The sequence below is a fragment of the Heptranchias perlo genome, chromosome 2 (genome assembly GCF_035084215.1).
Source record: "Heptranchias perlo isolate sHepPer1 chromosome 2, sHepPer1.hap1, whole genome shotgun sequence".
Taxonomy (NCBI): Eukaryota; Metazoa; Chordata; class Chondrichthyes; order Hexanchiformes; family Hexanchidae; genus Heptranchias; species Heptranchias perlo.
This window is the reverse complement of record NC_090326.1, coordinates 49,526,574-49,545,060: the sequence shown is the minus strand read 5'-3', so window position 1 is coordinate 49,545,060 and position 18,487 is coordinate 49,526,574. Positions and strand designations below refer to the sequence as shown.

Sequence of the window (18,487 nt, the reverse complement as noted above, 5' to 3'; positions counted from 1 at the left end):
CCCAAAGTCAGTTATGACTGCACTTTCAAACTCCCAACTTTGACCTTCCATTAATTACGATACTTCTGCAGCTGTCGATCTGCTCAGCCACTCAATCACCTGCACCTTTGCTGCCCTTGGCCCACATAAAAACTCTACTCTTTCCCATTCTGGTCATTCCCCCTGATATGGCCCCTATTTTCGCTGCAAGTCCAAGGGGCACAACCTTGAACATATCTGGTGCACATCTGTTTAGCCATTAATTACTGCATCTGGCTAGACCAGTTATGCACCAGATATTGGGCCTCACTTGCCTCTGCTGAAATCACTCACTATTCCACGAGCATTCTAGAGAACCAAGATAACCCCCAGCTTCTTTTCTTCACTACCATCTCCTTAAACCCCTCTCCCTGCTCTCTCCACCCTCACCTCCAACAACAAGTGTGAGAAGCTCATGGACTTCTTTATCATTAAGATTGAGGCCATCTGTTCAGCTGCTTCTCCCCTTCCCCACCAAGCCAAACCTCACTCTCTCCCAGGTTCCCCTCTGCCAAAACCCTGAACCTGAATCTCTCTCTAGTTTCTCCCCCATCTCGTCCCATGCCTTTACCGAGCTCATCTCATTCATGAGACCCACCTCCTGCTCCCTTGCGCCATTTCCACTAAGCAGCTGACCATCCAACATCCCTCCCTGTGCATGCTAGCTGACATTGTAAATGGTTCCCTCCCTTTCAAAATTGCCATCATCACCCCTGTCAAAAAAAACACCTTCAACCCCTGTGTCTGTGAACATACTGTTGCTTCCCAAATCTGTGCCCACCTTTCCTACAAAGCTCACTTTGAATCTCTCCAAGGTTTCCGCCCCAGCCACAGCAATGAAACGGCCCTAACCAAAGTCATAAATGATATCCTCTACGACTGTGGTGCATTATCTTTCCTCAACCTCTCCGCAGCCTTTGACATGGTCGACCACACCATTGTCCTTCAACGCCCCTCCTCTGCTGTCCATCTCAGTGGGACGGCCCTTGCTTGGTTCCACTCTGACCTATCTGATTATAGCCTGAATATCTCTAGTAATGGTTTCACAATCGACCCCATCACCATTATCTCCAAAGTTCCCCAAAAATCTATTCTTGGCCCACCTCTTCTCTTCCTCATCATGTTGCCTCTTGGCGACATCATCCATTGGGCCCGACATTAGGAGGGCGGCGGGGGGGGGGGGGGGTCGACAGGGCGCGTGGGTAACGCGCCTGGTGAAATCAGTGTGCTCCGCACAGAATTGCAGGCTAATTGGAGCCACTTACCTGTGCTTCCGGGTTTCGCGCTGGAAAGCTGCGCAGCGGGCGGACTGCGCATGCACAGCAAAGTCTGTCAGCTGGAGGAGCCCCATTTAAAAGGGGCAGTCCACCAATGCTCCTCCTGCAGCAAACAACCAATTCTGAACCATGAGGCCAGAAGGAAGGCTGCCCCAAGATTTTCGGACTCCTCACTCCAGGTGCTGCTGGATGGGGTGAGGAGGAGGAGGGAAATCCTTTTCCCATCCGATGGGAGGAAGTGTCCTCCCTCCACCATGAAGGCGGCCTGGCCGGAGGTGGGCGAGGAGGTCACCAACAGCGGCAATGTGCCACGAACCTGGGTCCAATGCAGGAAGAGATTTAATGACCTACCAGGTCAGCCAAAGTGAGTATACTTATACATTCTCCCACACTCCGTCTTCCACATCACCTCCACCACCACGCAACCCCTTCTGCACTGCCACCACAACGCTCTCGCATCACTCCTCACATCCACTCAACCATCATCCTCACCTTGCCTGCACGTACTCACCGCCTCAGTTCCCATTCGAACACTACCACGTAACCCAATCCTCATACAATCTCATGGCTATGTTGCACACGCACCCTCCCATGCATCTCCCTCATGCTCAACCCCACCCACACCAATGCATGCAGCGGGTCACCATGCAATCATCGCTCAATCACGCCTCTGTGTTTTGCCTTGACAGGAGAAGAGATGCCAGAACACCCGGGAGAGGGCACGGACCGGAGGGGGCCCGCCACACCAGGTGGTCCTAACAGACGCGGAGCAACAGGCATTGGAGATCAGCCTCCCGCTGGAGTGCCTGTCCGTGGCGGATGCCGAGGCTGGGATTGCACAAGCGGCCGGTGACAGAAAGCTAACACTCAGCACTCATGATAGCGAATGATCTTAGCGTCACTTGGAATTTGCAGCACCTCGACATCCGTCCACATGACTAATATTGCTTTCTGTTCTCTTGCAGGCCCATCTGTGAGCGCCGTGACCGTGGAGGGCGATTCCTCAGAGGACCTGCCGGCCTCTGAGGGTCCATCATCACATGTCAGCCATGCATCCACCAGCGCAGATACACACACCTCGGTGGGTCCCCGTCCTCAGTTGGGCTTGCACATGGTGAGTCACGACGCACATGTGAGCACGAGCAGACCCTGGTGGCAGGGGCAGCCGTGGAGAGTCCGCGTCGGTGGGAGCACTCTTCTCCAGGCTTTGCTCAGCTGGATCCAGATGCTGAAACCTGGGGGCCAGCCGTGAAAAGGAGAGTCATCGAGGGGCAGCAGCACATTGCCGAGGTACTGGAACAGGTGCCACGCGAACTCTCCACAATCGCGCAGAGGATGGAGGAGTCCAACTCCTGCATGAAGGGAATGGTGGCACAGGTACAGGAGGGTATCTCCGAGATAGTGTCGTAGGGACGTGAAGGCATCTCTGAGATAGTGTCACGCGTAGGTGCGGGAATGTCTGCGATGGAGGGAAGGCTAGCCTCCATCGAGCGTCAAGCACGGGTCAACAATGAGTCCATTCAGGCCCTGACAACAGCCATTCGGATTCAGGGTAAGCAACATTCTGCCGCCTTAAACAGGCTGACAGATACTTTACAAGTGGCCCTCCAAGGCCTCACACAAGCCGTCCAGCAGGGTGGAAGGAGTGATGTGGGCCTGGGCCACGAGAGGGATGATGGTGAAAGGGGACATGGAAGTGGGGACGCCACTCAAAGCGCTCCCACATCTCACCCGTTGCCCCCCTCTCAACCAGTACCCGCAATGCTGCCCCCTCTCCAGGTGGCAGAGTCTGCCCCTGCACAGGTGCAGGTAGAGCAGTCTTTGGAGGGGCCCTCACGTGCACCGAAACCCAGAGGGCGTCGGCCCAAAGCATCTCATCAGTCAGGGCATGGACAAGAGCAACCGGCCACTACCTCTGCTGAAGCCACAGGGGGTAGCACCACGTAGGGGTTCCCGGAAACGCAAGGCTTTGCGAGCACAAAGGGAATGCACAAGGGTGTCTGACGATTTGTCATGTTTTTTGTTTGTATTTCTTTTCTGCCACATGCACAATAAATATTATCACCACTACTGCCACGTCTTGCCCATTCTTGACTGGCTTGTGGAATAGGTCCCTTTCATGGGGTTCACCATGAACACGCACACTTGATGCCACCCATTGGGTCACTGCAGAGTGGGTTTAGGTGTATTTGCAGTGCTCTTTTGTGCAGACGACAGAGACGTCGGCGATGTCCCCGGTGGCACCCTGGAAGGATGCGAAGGAGAAGTTGTTGAGGGCAGTGGAGACTTTGACAGCGACAGATAAGAAGATGGTGTTCGGGCCAGCCGGGAGCAGCTCGGCATGAAGGAGGCTGCAGATGTTCACGACTACATGTCGAGTGACTCTGAGCCTCCATGTGCACTGCTGCTCAGAGAGGTCCAGGAAGCTGAGCCTCGGTCTGTAGACCCTGTGGCGAGGGTAGTGCCCTCTGCGACGTATCTCTCTCTGCGGTTGCCCTCCCTCCTGCTGTGCAGGTGGATGTGTCACAGCACTCTGTTGTGGAGCTCCACGTGTCAGAGGTGGACGGCGTGGCCGGTGATGCTGTTCGCCCTCCAAGGAGGTCATGACTGCAGCTACGGCGGCCCCCATCCGGAAGATGTACATCTGAGGGGGTCCGCAAGGTAGGTAAATGTGTCTGGACCCCGGGGTAAGTGTGCAAGTTTGTGAATTTTATTGTTAGGAGGAGGTTGGTGGAGGCCAAACTTTGTCCAAAGTGACAGAGTGGCCTCCTGCAATGAGTGAGGGTCTCCCCCCCTCCACCTGTCAAATGGACCTTTGCAGCTGCCACAGGCTGATGGCTGCAACACGTCCATTTGAACTGGGAGTGTTTCCCCCAGTACGGGAAACAGTCTCAGTTCATTTCAAAATCCCACCCCTCCTAAAATATCAGGTCATTCAGGTCTGCAAACTACCTGAAGTACCTGTTTAAGTACTTTAAGTGGCACCCCACTGGCTTTAATTGCCGGCAGGAGTCCCACATGCGGGCACTGCGCGCGCATCTAAGTGCGTCACTGGGGAACCCGGAAGTGGGTGGGTTGGAGCCGGGCTCCCGACCCGCCCCGCCCCGGGAATCTCCGATTTTCGCAGCCCCCCGCCACAAACGCACCCGCTCGGGGGTGCGAAAATCGAGCCCACTGAGTCAGCATCCAGGTGTACATCCTCCATCCTTCATAAACTTCAGCTCAACCAAAATTCTGCTGCTCATTCTCTATCCCACACCAAAGCCCACTCCATCATGTTTAAATCCCATCATGAACTCAGCCCATATCCCTGTAACCTCCTCCAGCCTTACCCACCCCCCCACCCTGGAAATCTCCTTTCCTCTGACTCTAGCCTTCCTTGCATCCCTTCCTTTTTTTGCCCCACCGTTGGTGGCCGTGTGTCAGTTGCCTAGATTCCCTCCCTAAGCCACTCTGCATCTCCACCTCTCCTCCTTTAAGAATGTTCCTAAAAGCCAGCTTGTTGATTAAGTTTTTAGTCATCCTTCCTAATATCTTGTTCTTTGGCTGGGCATCCATTTTTTTGATTATACTACTATGAAGCGCCTTGAGATGTTTTGCTACATTTAAGGCGCTATATAAAATGTAACTTGATGTTTTATAAATTAGAAAGTACAAAAAAAGGAACTCAAAAATACAGAAGGAATTCAAATTACATGGACCAAAATGAGCTTTGATTTCCATTATTTAAGTTCAAATTGCTTCTTGTGAGATTCTTTACACTGTCGAATATCTATCTGTTGAAAGTCTGATAAGAGAAGTTCATCCTGCACAGCACTTTTTCCTTCTTAATGAATATGTATATCACTTGGAAATTTTCAGCTCAACACACACACACACACACACACACACACACACACACATTGGTGGCTCTCTCTGTGGGGTTATGCTTTTTATAACAATCAGGGTGTTACGCCATGTAACACATTTTTATTGCATGCTGTCAACATTTTTTAATGGTGGTTTCTGAACTAGAATCATAGAAATTTACAGCACAGAATGAGGCCATTCGGTCCATCGTGTCTGTGCCGGCCGAAAAAGAGCTATCCAGCTTAATCCCACTTTTCAGCCCTTGGTCCATAACCTTGTAGGTTACGGCACTTCAAGTGCACATCCAAATACTTTTTAAATGCGATGAGGGTTTCTGCCTCGACCACCCTTTCAGGCAGTGAGTTCTAGACCCCCAACACCCTCTGGGTGAAAGAAATTTCTCCTCAACTCCCCTCTAATCCTTCTACCAATCACTTTAAATCTATGTCCCCTGGTTATTGACCTCTCTACTAAGGGAACTAGGTCCTTCCTATCCACTCTATCTAGGCCCCTCATAATTTTGCACACCTCAATTAAATCTCCCCTCAACCTCCTCTGTTCCAAAGAGAACAACCCCAGCTTATTCAACCTTTCCTCATAGCTAAAATTCTCCAGTCCTGGCAACATCCTCGTAAATCTTCTCTGAACCCTCTCTAGTGCAATCACATCTTTCCTGTAATGTGGTGACCAAATCTATAAGCAGTACTGAAGCTGTGGCCTAACTAGTGTTTTATACAGTTCCAGCATAACCTTCCTGCTCTTATATTTTATGCCCCGGCTAATAAAGGAAAGTATCCATTATGCCTTTTTAACCACCTTATCTACCTGTCCTGCTACCTTCAGGGATCTGTGAACATACACTCCAAGGTCCCTCCGTTCCCTTACACCTCTCAGTATCCTCCCATTTATTGTGTATTCCCTTGCCTTGTTTGCCCTTCTCAAATGCATTACCTCACACTTCTCCAGATTGAATTCCATTTGCCACTTTTCTGCCCACCTGGCCAGTCCGTTGATATCGTCCTGCAGTCTACAGCTTTCTTCCTCACTATCAACTACATGACAAACTTTTATAGATTCCTTGATTTTGTCCATTTTTCTGGGAAAAATGTAATTCAGTTAAATTAAGTGGCAGCTTGTGGGTTCAAATCCTACTCAAATCCAAAAATTCAGTCTGGCAGTACTGAGCAGGGAGGGTCCACTGATCTGGGAAGAAGCTGCAGTGCGGTTAAACAGGGGGCTCCAGGAATATGGAGGTTTTGGAGAGGGGTCCTCAGTGTGTGGTTATAAGCACACAATTATACAGAACGGTCTCTATATCCGTTTAGTGGGCCACAATGGGAGACGCCTAATAAGATGACAGATCTTTGAACTAATGCTTCGCAACAGTTACTATACAATTCTATATAATGAAAATGGCCCATCAATGAGCACCAACAGAATACATTAGATGAGTTCAAACACACACTCATAATGAGCTGATATTCTCAAAAAATATTTAATTTACTAAGAAACTGACTAGTGTACACCAATGAAACTATTAAATGGTTCAGTATAGTTTTTTTTAAAGTCATTTTCAGTGATTTTAAATCAGGTTGCTCACAGGTGGAGGGCTTCACACTCTTACTAAAAATGCTTATTTTGGTGATAAACCCATTTTCAACTGTATTAATCAAACTGCACCAGGTCACCACTCTTCAATACATTGAGGAATAGTTTTTAATGGAAAAAAAATGATGACGTTCTATTACCCTGCCCAATTGTACTGGTTCATGCAAGATTTTACGTTTGTGATTATGCGAATGCGTTTTATGAGAAACTTGAACTGTAACCTAACCTGCGCAAATTCGGGCGCAATTTCCCGATTGCGCTCAAAGCAGAAACTCTACCTCTAGATTTAGAGGAAGCCAGGATAGTTTGTGTCAGCAACAAGCATCGGAAGCTAATATGACATTACACCTTGCAGAAGATCTTTACAGAGTTGGCACAGTTACAGTAACCTGTATTTCTTCAATTCCGTACTAGCATTTCACAGCAAAAAAACAATTTGCATTTATATAGCACCTTTAACGCAGTAAAACGTCCCAAGACAGTTCACCAAAATTTGACACCCAGCTACATAAGGAAATATTAGGACAAGTGACCAAAAGCTTAGTCAAAGAGGTAGGTTATAAGGAGCATCTCAAAGGAGGAGAGAGAGAGAGAGAGAGAGAGAGAGAGCGCCAATTGTGGTGCACTAAAAATCGGGGATGGGCAAGCAGCCAGAATTGGAGTAGCACAGAGATCTCAGATGGTTATAGGGCTGGAGGAGGTTACAAAGATGGGGAGGGGCGGAGCCACATGAGGGATTTGAAAACAAGGATGAGAATTTTTAAAATCGAGGTGTTGCCAGATGGGGAGCCAATGTAGGTCAGGGAGCACAGGGGCGATGTGCAAGAGGGAAAATGGGACTTGGTGCGAGTTAGGATATGAGCAGCAGAGTTTTGGATGAGCTCAAGTTTACGGAGGGTGCAAGGTGGGAGGCCGGCCAGGAGAACATTGGAATAGTCAAGCCTAGTGGTAACAAAGGCATGGATGAGGGTTTCAGCAGTAGGTGAGCTGAGGCAGGGGTGGAGACAGCACACATTCTTATAGTAATAAGAGCATCAGTCCCATCTGTCTAAGGATAGCTTACTTCATATGATAAAGTGTCCTCTTAGTAATCAGACTGATTCCTTTCAGTGGAACCAGCTTCACAACAGTGAAATGCTTACCTGCAACTTTTCATGGCTCCACAAGGTTAATATAATCAGCCTGCCTCATCACAAAGGCATTTTTAAAAAATTCATCCTTGAGATGTGGGCGTCGCTGACAAAGCCAGCATTTACTTCCCATCCCTAGTTACCCTAAGAAGGTGATGGTGAGCCTTCTTCTTGAACTGCTGCAGTCCATGAGGTGAAGGCTCCCACAATGCTGTTAGGTAGTGAGTTCCAGGATTTTGATCCAGCGATGATAAGGGAACGGCGATATATTTCCAAGTCAGGATGGTATGTGACTTGGAGAGAAACTTGGCCATGTCCTTCTAGATGGTGGTGATCGTGGGTTGGGTGGTGCTGCCAAAGAAGCCTTGGTGAGGTGCTGCCCTGCATCCATTAGGGCACAATGCAGCCACAATTCACAGTTGGTGGATGTTTAGGCTAGTGAATGAGGTGCCGATTAAGTGGGCTGCTTTTTCCTGGATGGTGTTGAGCTTCTTGAGTGTTGTTGCAGCTGCAGCCATTCAGGCAAGAGGAGAGAATTCCATCACACTCCTGACTTATGCCTTGAAGGTGGAGAGGCTTTGGGAAGTTAGAAGGTGAGACTCTCGCCACAGAATACCCAGCCTATGACCTGCTCTAGTATCCACGGCATTTATGTGGCTGATCCAGTAGAGTTTCTGGTCAATGGTGACCCCAATGATGTTGATGGTGGGGACACAGCGAAGGTAATGCCATTGAATGTCAAGGGGAGATAGTTAGACCCTCTCTTGTTGGAGATGGTCATTGCCTGACACTTGTGTGGCACGAATGTTACGTGTCACTTATCAGCCCAAGCCTGGATGTTGTCCAGGTCTTGCTGCATGCAGGCATGGACTGCTTCATTATCTGAACAGGGGTAAATACTGTGCTATATTACTTACATGAAAATTTTCTAAAAGCAAATTATTAGAATCGATGCCGTTAAAGAAGTGCATAATTTTCTATTTGACAGTATACAGAATTACATCCATTGTGATTTCCTCTTTAATTGACACTAAGTATGTGGAAGGGGATATGTTGTCTTGGAAGAAAATAGGGCGGTAATTGGCTGGGTTGGATTTGTCCCGCTTTTTGTGGACAGAACGTATCAACTGCCATCTGACCGTAACACAATACAGCAAGTCTGTAATATATAGGATGCAACACCTTTTGTGATAGTAAATTTCACCTCCAGAATAATCCAATTATGTTGCATTGGTGACTAAAATTTAAGCATACATTGCTAATGTCAGTGAAGGAGCGGTATAAGTAAGGTACAGAACAGAGCATAGTTGTTTATGGAATAATAAACCAGTGAGTCAAGCCGGTATGATTCATTTGCCAGTTATCATTCAATGGTTTCTGTTTCACTGAACCATTTGGTCCCACTGTTGAAATGCTAGAGAGACAAGCTTGGAGTCATTGTCTCTATGCACATCAATAGTCCCCGTTGAATTAGACAAAGTCTGCCTTCTTTGTCCATGTGCCAGGTGAGTGTCCAAGACACTGGAGTTTACGCTTATAGATTTATTAGAGGAAATGATACTCACAGACAACATGAAGGCTGCGAGAGACCTCACGCTACAGTTGCTGATCTCTCAGTCCTGGTTTTCCTAATTTAATGTTACAATGGTGGGTTCTTTTCTGCCATGGTCCTTTACATCGTCCATGACCTTTAATCTTAGTTTACACTAACTTACATCAGTTCTGCATTCCAAAGACCCATTGTCTTGGTGGTATCAATGGGTGAAAGCTTCACAGCCTTCACTCATCTACACTTAAGACAGTAATACAGTTAAGCATATCTACAAGGATGTTGAAGCTACACAAAGAATAGATATGACTCCAGCTGTACCAGCCACAACATATGGGAGAGAGCCCACAACCTTGAAAGTCTAGCCTTACTGAACACGTTCCTGGTACTGCATCTTTCAGCAGATTTCTGTAAACACTGTCTTTTTGTTATAAAATGGAATCTTTAACATAAAATGGGTTCTTTAAAACAACCTTTCCAGTTTGCATTCCTAACACCCATAATGTATCCTCTATATTATTAGAAACACTTTATGAAAAGTGTAGCGTTAGGTGAAAACATAACCAGTGTTAGAATAATCAGATAGTATACATAGCCTACCTCTCGCTGAGCCAGTTTCTGCTTGTCTGCTTGTTTGACCTTTGGGCTGTTTGCCAGCAGATGGCGCAGTTTGACGTAGCTCTTCCATAGCTTCTGATACCTTAAAAAATAAGTTTGGTAAATATTTGTAAAGTCATATTGGTAAGTCAGAAAAAGCAGCGTCCAGGGCCCAGGCATATGCAAATAAGTAGCCGAATGCCTGTTTGAGGCCCCCTTTGCAAAAATGGACTGCCCTGAATGTAGTTGGCTGTATGTAGACCACAGAAAATGTGGTCTACATACAGCCTCACCAGTGGTCCTTAAAGGGACCGCTGAAGATTGCCACTAAAAAGGTAAATTAAAAAATATATATATTTACCTGAATGTGGAGCCAGGACGATTGCTCCTCCCAGGTCCACTGTAGTGCCGAAGACCATTGCTGGCCCCCATCTAATCGCCTCTCCCAATTGTCTCCTACCCTCCCCCCTCCCTCAGGACCTACCTGAGGGCCGCTGCTGGTAACACGGCAGCCCAAAATTGAAATCCTCTTCGTCACCGAGCTACCTGGTGATGCCCAGCAGGTGTCTGCAACTTGCCGGTTTTATGTAAATGAGGCTCAATGTCCAATATCGGATGGACCTGGGGCCTACACGTTCCGGCGTAGGGAGCGATCGCCGTCCGGCATGCTGGTTTGAACCAGTTTCTAGGCCATCATAACCTCTTAGTTAAGAATTGACAGCGATATGCAGAAGTAAGTTGAGAATTTGGACCATTACAAAATGTCCATCAAGATTTTGGTGTGGAATTCACAGTGCATTTTTAATGTGATCATTTGTGTTGCAAACATAACGCACCATAATTTGCTATAGCAGAGCATCTAACGGTGCCTGCTGTTAGTTAAACTTGTCCTTGCACTTTTAGGTTTTAAAATTTTTTGCGTGGCAAGTTGCTGAAAGTGCAAGGTGATAATATCGCAGTGAGGGAAATCTGGGACCTGAGTGAACAGGGCAAGTAACTGTGTATCTCCTTAGCCAATAGACTGAAGGATTGTGAAATTAACACAGAAGGACTGAGAAGGAAGTGTAAATTAGAGTGGGTGAATTCAATGTCAAATCAGGTACAGAAAGAGAAATAAAGAGAGGGAAATAAAGATTGGATTAAGAGAGAGAAAAAAGGACAAAGAAAAAGTAAAAAAAAAATGTAAAAATTTAAAATTTTACATTTTTGAAATCTCCAACAACAATTAAAACCCGAAGGAATGAGATTCCACACTTGTAATAGTTAATTTTCAGTGCAGAGAGGTTGATTGGCAGTAATTAACACTTATCACATCGTTAAAAGGGTACTTAGACTTGAAATAACTGGACTTAACTTTCTGCAGCGAGTTTAGTTCATGTGTACTGCGCAAACACAGCAACTTCATGCCATTCAATGCATTTCAATGGAGAGGTGAAGCTAATGGTGGAGCGGTGCAACTCGGACAGCAACTTTTGGATATCTGCATTTAACCACGCACCTGCCCCTCGCCTGAAGTTGCTGTACAATTTGCGCATAAATAATGGCGAAGCCATTAGCCTCACCGTTATTTTGACAGAGACTTCTGGCCTATCCTGATTTATGTGATTTATTACAGGCATAGAAGTAACACATACTTATCTCACAACAGTTACTGCACTGCCCACTCTCACTAATGGAGCAGGAATTTAAACACTAAGAATGTTCCTTTAATATTACAGAATTCAATTTTCAATATTTATGTAGTAGGATTTACCAGTTACTAGATATCTTGTATCAAAGCGTGGAGCTATTATAAATTACAAATGAGCAATTTGCATTTTATTACATAAAATGAAATACAAGCACTCCTATTGAGGTTTGAAAATCTTACATCTACAATAGCATATCATTTGTAAAAGATATAAAAATAAAAATGTCTCAACTCTGGTGGCAATATGCTGGGGGTAAAAAAAAGCTTGCAACTACCTAGCAGTATTTTCATTGGAAGCATTTGGCAGAAGCACTTTCTAAAATTGCTTACAGGATGACGTGCACAAAATATCTAGCAGAAAGATCCATTGACATAAATCAAAAGCACAAGAGATGCCCTTATGGTGTGTTATTGGAATGGAGCACAGAGAAGATTTCTTTGCATCCGATTCTCATTGTACCTTACCTGGAATTGCTTGGTACGAAGACTGGGTACTCAAAACGGCCTTGATACCCAGTTTTAAAATCTTTCACCTTTACAAACAAAAAAACTCAAAAATATTTATAAACTTAAAAAAAATGAAACTATTTAAAAAGTATAAAATCATACTTGTGCACTTTAACAAACACGCTTTTCTTAGACCAAAAGTAGTCAGAGAGTGTTTTGTTCAAATAAGGTTAAAAAATAATAACCATAAAATAAAAAGCAGGCATTAAACTTAATTGCTGGCTGAGCAATTTTATTTCGAATCTGTCAGTAACGGTTATATTAACAAGGAATTACTTTTAGGAATTTAATCCCCTGTTGGTACTCTATATCTTTTCCTGTTACTCCTTTTACAGCAATGTTTATTGCCATTTCTAAAACTACAGTGCCCTGAAGCTGCAATCAGCTTCCTTCCTCAAAATTCAAGTTACCCTTTTCACCTACAACTGTGCTCTTAGTCAACCTTCTAGTAGTTCCATAAAAGCATTCCCAAGAGACATTTAGCCATTTCCATAATAGCATAGTGGCTGCAGCAGGATTGCATTCACAATAATATAGTGCCACTAATGACCTACAAATTCTGTTTCTCCTCCAAATGTGGTTCAATTCTAAAAGAGACCACTGAATAAACCTATAGGGAATTTAATGCAAGTTTTTTGTAGGACACATTCAGCAGTAGGAAGAGAGCACTCCATGCATGCATTAGTTTGATCTCATTCCAGCTGTTGGGCCTGTGTACATATTATGCAAGTGGTAACATCTGAGCACGTCAGCACCTAAATCCACCAGTATTTCATTTTATTAACTAATTTCATGTCCAAAGCTAAAGCTTTACCCCAACTTTTAAAAACAGTGCACTCCACTGCACTCATAGTGAACATGGTTTGTCCAGATGACTGCATTCATCTCCAACTAAATACATGTAATACATATTTTGGCAGTTAAAGTGAACAGGAATATTAGCTTTGTCCAGACATTTGTTTACTGAAATTAACTGTAGTTGCAGGAAATGTAGGCAAATTAGATACACTCTAACTGTATCCAAGAACAATTTTTCTCTTTATGGTCCTAAAGAAATGGTAGACTTACTTATTCCAGAGTCTGTAACCAGTAGTCTATCAATTCAGCTGAAAAGATAACCTTTAGTTGCTTACACTTAGCTTTATCAGAAAATGATCATGGCTATTAGAGTTGCTGGTTTATTTATAGTTTGTTGGTAATGCCAGGAGTTAGGAAGGCATCTTTAACATTGTAAATGGACCTTGGGTAATCTGGACAAATCAGGTCAGCAGAGATCAGACAATTAAAAGATGGCTGCACAGATCAGGCAGTTATAAAATGGCTATGTTGTACAATCAGTAATATCCAGCCCCTCTCATTAGTCTCATCTTTGCAAGCTCTACAAAAATAAAATTATATGGAGGAATAGTTATAGTGAGAATTTTATGTGGAATGTCCACTAGTGAGGGAGTGAAACCAATTCATTCATTTATTTAGTTTATGATAGATCAGTGTTCTGTTGAAAGTTATGTTTTTTCACTGTGAAATCCTCAAATCATTAGCTATTTTATTTTCCAACTTTCAGAAGTGATATTCTTTAATATTGTTATGATGCATTAGCTCCTTTACCAGTACAAACTTGCATAGAAATTTGGAACCATATTTACTCTAGATTGTTCACCCACGTTGCACATTTGAATACCATTCCAAGAGGAGAACAAGGGAGATTTGCACTGAGCAATTAGAAATGAAGACAATGAGGTCTCAAGAATCAAAGATTGCATGCGTCTTGGACAAAGCATTATGCATCATTGGCAATCAGAAGATTCGGTGACAAAATCTAGCAAGACTGGTCAGGGTATATGGCGACTGGGCAAAGCAGCAAGATAAGACGTGATTGGTGGCAACAGAGGGGTAGTAGGGAAACAGCAGCTCTATTTGGAATGATTAGTGACAGTTTGTTGTGGGGCAGAGGGAGGAGACAGCAAGGCTAGATGCAATCTGTGGAATGTGAGGGAGCCAGTGAGACAAGAACTAATTATATCAATAATGTTTCTCGCCTGCCCCATTGGTGCTAGCCAGGTTATATAGGCTGCACACAATGGGAGTTCCAGCTCCTTTTGTGCTTGCAGCAGCACCATACTTGTGCAGGTTTGTAGTACTGCATTATGTAAATACCTGCAATGTGCAGTGGTACTCTAAGGGCCCGATATTAGGAGGGAGGCGGGTTGGCAGCGGGGGGGTCAACTGGGCGCTTGGGTAACGCACCCAGTAAAATCGGTGGGTTTGGCATGCGATCGTAAGTAAACTGAAGCCACTAACCTTGGCTTCCGGGTTTCGTGCTGGAAAGCTGTGCAGTGGGCGGACTGCGCACCCGCATCATAGGCTGTCAGCTGGAGGAGCTCTATTTAAAGGGGCAGTCCTCCACTGACTGATGCTGCAGAAAATAGGCAAAATTACAGCATGGAGCAGCCCAGGGGGAAGGCTGCTCCCAGGTTTAATGATGCCTCACTCCAGGTCTTACTGGATGGAGTGAGGAGGAGGGAGGGAGGGAGGGAGGAGGAGGAGCGAGATCTTCCACCCGGTGGACAGGAGGACGTGGCCTGCCTCTGCCACCACGAAGGCCTGGCTCGAGGTGGCAAAGGTCACCAGCACCACCAACATATCACGTACGCATACAGTGCAGGAGGCGCTTCAATGACCTAACCAGGTCAGCCGAAGTGAGTACTCTTATTCATTCCCCTACACTCCGTCTGCCACATCACCGCCCCCACCCCACATCACTGCCAACACTACTCTATCACATCACTCCTCACACCCACTGAACCCTCATCCTCATCTTACCTGCACTTCCTCACCTCCCCAGTACTCATCCCACCACTACCACTCAACCCAATCCTCATACAATCTCATGGCTCTGTCTCATACTCACCCTCTGATGCATCTCTTTCACAGTCAGCCTCACCCCACCTGCCACTACCTGTGCTGCAGCCACAGGGCATGCATCAGGTATGTGTAGTAGGAAGCGCAAGGCAATCGTGTCGTATGAAGGGGATGCACAAGGGTGTTTGAGGGTTTGTCATGGTTTTTACTTATATTTGATTTCTGATCAACTCACATTACATATTATATTGTCATCACTACTGCCACGTCTTGGTCATTCTTGACTGGCTTGTGCAATAAGGCCCTTTCATGAGGTTCTCCATGAACACCCTTGATGCCACCCATTGGGTCACCCTACAGTGGGTGTATGTGTAGTTGCACGACTACTTTGTGCAGGTGCCTATTGCGCAGCACTGTGTTGTGTAGCTCCACGTGGCGGAGGTGGACGGCGTGCCTGGCGAGGCTGGTGATGTTGCTCGTCCTCCAATGGAGTGACGAATGCAGCTATGGAACCCCCCCCCCCCCTCCATCCTGACGGTGTGAGTGTGAGGGGGTCCGCAAAGTAGGTAAATGTGTTTGGACAGCAGAGTTTAGGGTATGATGTAATAATTTTAAGTGTGGAGACAACGGTGTGGCAGGCAAAACTTTGTCTGAGGTGACAGAGTGCCCTGCTGCAATGAATGAGGTATTCCCCCCAACTGTCAAGGAATCCTCTGCATCTCCCAATGGCTGCTGACTGAAACACGTCTGCAACAGGGAGTGTTTCCCACAGCATGGGAAACACACTGAGGAGAGTCCAAAATCACATCCCTGCTAAAATCTCTTCCCAATGCGGTCTGTCAACGACCTCAAGTACCTCCCTAACTATCTAAACTGTCATCCCGCCGGCTTTAATTGCCGGTGGGAGTCCCGCATGCGGGGGCTGCGTGTGCACCGATTTGCATCATTGGGGAACCCGGAAGTGGGTGGGTTGGAGCTGGGCTCCGGACCCACTCCGGGATTCCCCAGTTTTAGGAACCCCGCCACGAACTCACCCGCTCGGCCATCCTAAAATTGACCCCAAGTATCAGAATCCAATACTCATTTAAATTGAACCTCTGATGACGTAAAGGCAGCACCCAATGCCAAAAATTCAAATTGATATTCTAACATGCCATAAGTTTGCCAATTTACCCATCTTACTGATTTTGAAAAAAAGTTTCTTCTGGTTTGGTTTATTCTCTTGATGCATTTTCTTTCTTTTTACTCTTAAACTGCTTGCATTTTTTCTTTTCTCTATTAAACATTCAGAATTCAACCAGAGATAGCATGTAACTGAAAGCTTAAAAACCAGAAATATGAATATGGCACTATCAATAACTCCTACTCTTTGATGAGGACTTCTGCTTGGTCTTGATGCCCTCCATTTTGATCACATGCTTTACTTTTTAAAAATGTTACTTAAATATAAAACATTAAAAAGCATGGAACTTGGGGTATGCAACCCATCAAATTTACTGCACCCATCTATTCCATCATATAATCTCCCCTTTAATCCCTTGAGGAAAAGTTCTGGATCAACAATGCCTAATTCCCAAAGGTAATGATACAAATCTCCAAAATATTCATCCATCCCTACAAATCTGTACTCAACCCTGGCCTGTTGCCCCCTATCTTTCAACATTCCCATCCAATCCCTACAGAACAGAGCCATGGAGTATTTCATCTCATACTTAACCTTACAATCACCTACAACACTCACAATTAGCTATTTATCCTGCTCCTTTTTAAAAATTTCATCATATCAGCCTCAAGTGCTTTTGCTGAGAGCATTGTTCCCCATTTCTAATTCTCTGGGAAAATTTCCAGTTTGACTTAAGGTTTTTTAAAAAAAAATTAAACATGTCCTCTAGTTCTGTGCTCATAATTTAAATACCCTTTTATTTCAATCAATTATGCGTCTCAGCTTTCTCGAGCCCTGAATCATGTCCACCTCTCAATCCTCTTTTTGGCAAACAAACATGTTTAGTTCTGATTCTCTTCTTATAACGTAAAGCCCCAGCTCTGGAATCATCCTGGTCACTCTTTTCAGAGCTCCATCCAAAATTGCACATAACATTCCAAATGCTGTTTTACCAGTGATGATCTACGGTGGAACCTCCATCGTGCAGCAATAATAGAAGAGATAACTCTCCCCTAGATAACTGATAATGGATAATAGCCCAAATTTTGATTTTCCATATACGCAGCAACAATCTAGGTATGACACTGGAAATAAGTGAAAATGAAGATGACATGTATTGCATGTCCACAGATCCCTGAAGGTAGTAGGACAGGTAGACAAGGTGGTTAAAAAGGCATATGGGATACTTTCCTTTATTTGCTGAGGCATAGAACAGAAGAGCAGGGAGGTTATGCTCGAACTGATAAAACATTGGTTAGGCCACAGCTTGAGTACTGTGAACAGTTCTGGTCAGCACATTACAGGAAGGATGTAATTGCACTAGAGAGGGTGCAGAGGAGATTTACGAGGATGTTGCCAGGGCTGGAGAATTTTAGCTATGAGAAAAGATTGGATAGGCTTTTTTGGAACAAAAGAGGCTGAGGGGAGATTTAATTGAGATGTACAAATTTATGACAGGGCTAGATAGAGTGGATGGGGTGGGGGGGGGGGACTTATTTCCCTTGGCAGATGGGTCAGTGACCAGGGTGCATAGATTTAAAGTAATTCGTAGAAGGATTAGAGGGGAGTTGAGGAGAAATGTTTTCACCCAGAGGATGGTGGGGGTGTGGAACTCGCTGCCAGAAAGGGTGATAGAGGCAGAAACCCTCAACTCATTTAAAAAGTATTTGGATGTACACTTGAAATGCCGTAACCTACAGAACTATGGACCAAGTGCTGGAAAGTGGGATTAAGCTGGATAGCTCTTTTTAGGCCGGCATGGGCACAATGGGCCAAATGGCCTCCTTCAGTGCCGTAATTTTCTATGATTCTATGACACAAAACAAACATTATATAGTTTTATTCACCAAGGGAGTGGACATACAATGGCGGCATCATCCACAGGCATAGGGTCAGCTTCCACATGTATCCTGACATTACCCAGGCTCTACCTCTCTACCAACTTGTCTCGACCCCTCTGCCGTTCCTGTGTTGTCAGAATGTTTGTCCGACATCCAGTCTCGGATAAGCCGCAATTTCCTCCAATTAAAAAGTTGGGAAAACCAAAGCCATTGTCCTCAGCTCCCACCATAAACTTTGTACCCTCGCCACCGATTCCATCACCCTCCCCAGCCACTATCTCAGTCTGAACCAGAACCTTCTCAACCTGAGCATCCTTTTCAACCCTGAGCTGAGTTTCCATCCTCATATCCCTTCCATCACAAAGACTGCCTACTTCCATCTCTAACATTGTCTGCC

The 18,487-nt window shown here is 45.5% G+C and overlaps 1 protein-coding gene across 2 annotated transcripts in view; it reads right to left on the bottom strand.

Annotated features, from left to right (window-relative positions):
• Window positions 1-18,487, bottom strand: part of drosha (drosha ribonuclease III) — a 190,271-nt gene that overhangs the window by 108,447 nt on the left and 63,337 nt on the right. For both annotated transcript variants that reach the window (XR_010966622.1, XM_068001877.1), the window contains exon 15: window positions 10,032-10,131. Coding sequence is in view for 1 of the 2 variants with exons in the window: in XM_068001877.1 (XP_067857978.1) it covers window positions 10,032-10,131 (100 nt within the window). In the remaining variant the exon portion in view is untranslated. The remainder of the gene's footprint in view (window positions 1-10,031; window positions 10,132-18,487) is intronic.